The sequence below is a fragment of the Phyllobates terribilis genome, unplaced genomic scaffold (assembly GCF_046119375.1).
Source record: "Phyllobates terribilis strain yellow unplaced genomic scaffold, ASM4611937v1 Scaffold_11__3_contigs__length_659146591, whole genome shotgun sequence".
NCBI classification, from domain to species: Eukaryota; Metazoa; Chordata; class Amphibia; order Anura; family Dendrobatidae; genus Phyllobates; species Phyllobates terribilis.
This window is the reverse complement of record NW_027362771.1, coordinates 634209221-634212878: the sequence shown is the minus strand read 5'-3', so window position 1 is coordinate 634212878 and position 3658 is coordinate 634209221. Positions and strand designations below refer to the sequence as shown.

The following is a 3658-nucleotide window of genomic DNA, read 5'->3' as shown; positions in this document are numbered from 1 at the left end:
GCTCGCTCGACCCACCAGCGGACAGGCACCAGTATTGGGAGAGGGGGGTTGGCCGTCAGGGTTCACCGCGGCTCTGGCACAAACCCGGCGACACGGAGGTGGCACGGGCAGGAGCGGACTGAACGTGTCGGCTTCTCACTTTTTGGATTTTAGAAGGGCATCACATGCCTATATCTGTGTCTCCCCCTCCTTTTACTCCTCCACCTCTTTTCTTTTCGCATGACTATATGTACTTGTCACTTTTACATGTGTTAGTTGTTTGCCTGCCATTGGTTTTAACGGTGTTCGAAGGTGTTTGACGAACAGGTCGACGAACAGTTCGGCGAACACACGGGTGTTCGACGAACCGAACCGAACTCGAACACTACGGGGGTGGCTCAACACTACTCTGTAGCAACTGAGCCCTTGGGGTGCTACAATAACACTTTCAATTTTTTGGATCTGCGGCTGTGTGAGGGTTTAATTTTTGCAGCCTGAGCTAACTTGTTACTTATTTTTGGGTGGATACAAAGTTTTTATCACCTCTTTAACATGTTATAAGCCCACGGCTGTTAAAGACACATGATGGCTGAGCCATCATGTGCAGGGAAAGAATCAGGATCAGCATGTGTGAGCCCATAGGAAAGTCAGGGAGACAGATAATGATGTACCAGTTTTTCATATGTCGGTAAAGGATTAAAAGAAAACTAACGTCTGTACTACTCAAATTTTCAAACTTTACAATTTCTCATGAAACATTACAAAAGCAAAGTAGAACAATTAGGCTGAGTATCTTGGTCTAGCCTCAGTGATACTTACAATATTATTTAGTATTTTCTAGATTGAATTCTTATAACATGCTTTTTGTATGGCTTTTATAAAGTCTTTATTTCTCAGACTGTATACTATGGGGTTAATAAAAGGAATAAAGACAGTATATAGAAGTAATAAGATTTTACTGATGGTTGATGATCGGCCTTTTGTTGGGACAACATAGATACTGAATATAGTCCAGAAGAATATGGAGACCACAGTGAGGTGGGAGCTACAGGTGGAGAAGGCTTTCTGTCTCCCGGTACTGGATGAGATCCTTAAGATTGCCAGAACTATACAGGTATAAGACACTACAATGATTGTGATAGGAATAAAAACACTTGTAATACTTAGTAAATTAAGTTCCATGTGAACAATATAGGTGTCAGAACAGGCAAGTTCTAGTAAGGGAACAAGGTCACAGAATATGTGGTCAATGATGTTCGGCCCGCAATAGTTTAGTTTTGCTGTAGTTATCATGTCAATCAAAACAATAGAAAATCCAAATACCCAAGAGATGATGGTCAGTATCACACAATGACCACTTTTCATGATAACATTATAATGTAGAGGTTTACAGATGGCCACATATCGGTCATAAGACATCACAGCAAGGAGGAAACATTCAACTGTTTCTGAAGCATCTAAAAAATATAACTGAGTGATACAGCCAACAAAAGTAATGGTTGCCCCATTGTTCAGTAGTATGTGGAGCATGTTGGGGACAATATCTGTGATCACCAACATGTCAGTGATGGACAGTTGTGAGATGAAGAAGTACATTGGAGTGTGGAGGTTCTTGCTGCTGGACACCAGGGTGATGATCAGGAGGTTTCCACATATTGTCACCAAGTAAATCACCAGGAGAAGACAGAATAGGAATATTTTTAATTCTTGGCTGACTTGATATCCTAAAAGGAAAATTTCTATGACCGCTGTCAGATTATTCTCCAACATGTAGAACAAACTGGTTATGCTGCCGAAATGAATAAGTACAATATATTATTATTTGTATTAGCTACAGTGGTCCTCCTCTTTATTTTTTTTAGGAAAATAATTTTAGTATTTTTAGTTGATATGCCTGAGTGTAGATTGTGAAACAATATAAGTTAATGAGTCTTGTAGTAATGGGACTTATATTATTATTTGGATGGCCGCAGCAGGAAGTAAAAAATAGTCTATAAAATACACATAAAATAAGGCAATCAAAACTCAGCGATCTTTGCCAGAGCATTTGCCCTTTCCAAAAAATCTCAAGTTGAACATGAAATGTATAAACGGTAACTTCTATAATTCTTGAATGTAAATACTTTTATGCTTAAAAAAGTTTTTTAATAGATATTTGTGGCTAACATGATACCACAAAACGATATTTTTTTATTGAACGTTTTCATTCTCAAAAAAATGAACTAGAATTTTAAAATACATTTTCATTAACTTTTACAATCTATTGTATACATATAATACATACGTAAACAATCCTGCATTACTTAAAAGTACTGTAAAAAATATTTGAAAAAAACCTTCTAAAGGATATATTTATACCACAAAATAAAACGTCCTAAGGTCTAAAATGGTCAAGCTTCATAAATAAAATCTAACAAACTGATGAAGTCATAAAAGGTTTCAAAGTCCTCCACCCACTCATTACAGAAGAAGGTAAAAAGAAGCATTAAGCATCCACTAAATGTATAAAGAACCTTAGAATTCCTGAGATTAGAATACATTACCTAACATATAAAGTAAGATTTGCAGCAGAAGAACTGAGTCAGCAAACCTAAAGACAAGAAAAGATAGTCAATTGTCAATTGTGGCTGTCCTGAAGAAGGAGACGGAGTGACTCTGAAACACGTTGACATTAAACTATCAGCCGACATTTCATTCTGGCTTGTCATTTGTCCATCAGCGCAGGTTACTTCCATCACCCTTGACAAAGTTATGGTAAAATTAATGTTTTCATTCAAAATTACGACTTGTCCCCCAAAAGACAAGCCCTTATATGGCTATGCTGACAGAAAAATAAAAAGGTTATGGCTCTTCAAAGAATAAGAGAAAAAGCTCCAAATGCAAAATTTGCTGGATCTTGAAAGAGTTAAGCAAAAAAAAGTTTGAAAACGCATTTGTCTATTTTTTTTTATAAAAACAATACAGTTCTATATACTTTTAGATAAATCTTGAGCAGACTTTATTAGAATTTATTAAATATTGGTTCAAAAGAATACTTACAGATATGTTTTGCTCTTTCCATTTATTTTAATAAACTCAATTTTATTGTGCAGAAATCTCCTAGAGGAAAATTACTTAAACGTTAGACGGCATAATAGTCGTGTTGTGTTCATGAATACGAGCGGCAGTGGATATTTATATACAAAGAATGAGGCAAGGTCCCAGGTCTGAGTCTTCAGAGATTTTTTTAATATTGTCTCTAGCGTCATCTTTGTAATCAGAATTTGAAATGTAAAATTAAAGCTGTTATTATTAATTTGATTTGAGAATATGAGAATCTTCTCATTTGTTTACATGAAGAACAGAAGAAAATGTAGAATGAATTTATAAAGTGAAATGAACATTTCAATATATTATTTTAGATTCTTCAGAGTTATTAGCTCATGGACAGTCTTTTAATACTTTGTTAAAATGTATTTTATCAAAAATATTATTTTTCAAAGTGTAAAAGTGTTCAGTGGGTTTTAACCTCTTCATGACCTGGCTTTGAAAGGGTTCCAGACCTTGGACATATGAATAAATCCTGGCTAAAATGTGGCACTGTGACTGAACACATGGTGATCACATTACGGTGCCTGCTGATTCTGACAGCAGGGCTCCAGGACTCGTCTTCTTGATGGATTTTGCCGACCCCCCCATG

General features: G+C 36.1%; 1 protein-coding gene across 1 annotated transcript; it reads right to left on the bottom strand.

The window, feature by feature from the left end:
- Positions 1 to 816: 816 nt before the first annotated feature.
- Positions 817 to 1749, bottom strand: LOC141167534 (olfactory receptor 5B21-like). The gene has a single exon (XM_073654928.1). The coding sequence runs from the start codon at positions 1747 to 1749 to the stop codon at positions 817 to 819; it is 933 nt and encodes a 310-aa protein (XP_073511029.1).
- Between the last annotated feature and the right edge of the window lie 1909 nt (positions 1750 to 3658).

Coding starts and splice junctions, on each gene's coding strand:
- LOC141167534 (XM_073654928.1), bottom strand. CDS start 1,749: ATGTTGGAGAATAATCTGACAGCGGTCATAGAAATTTTCCTTTTAGGA.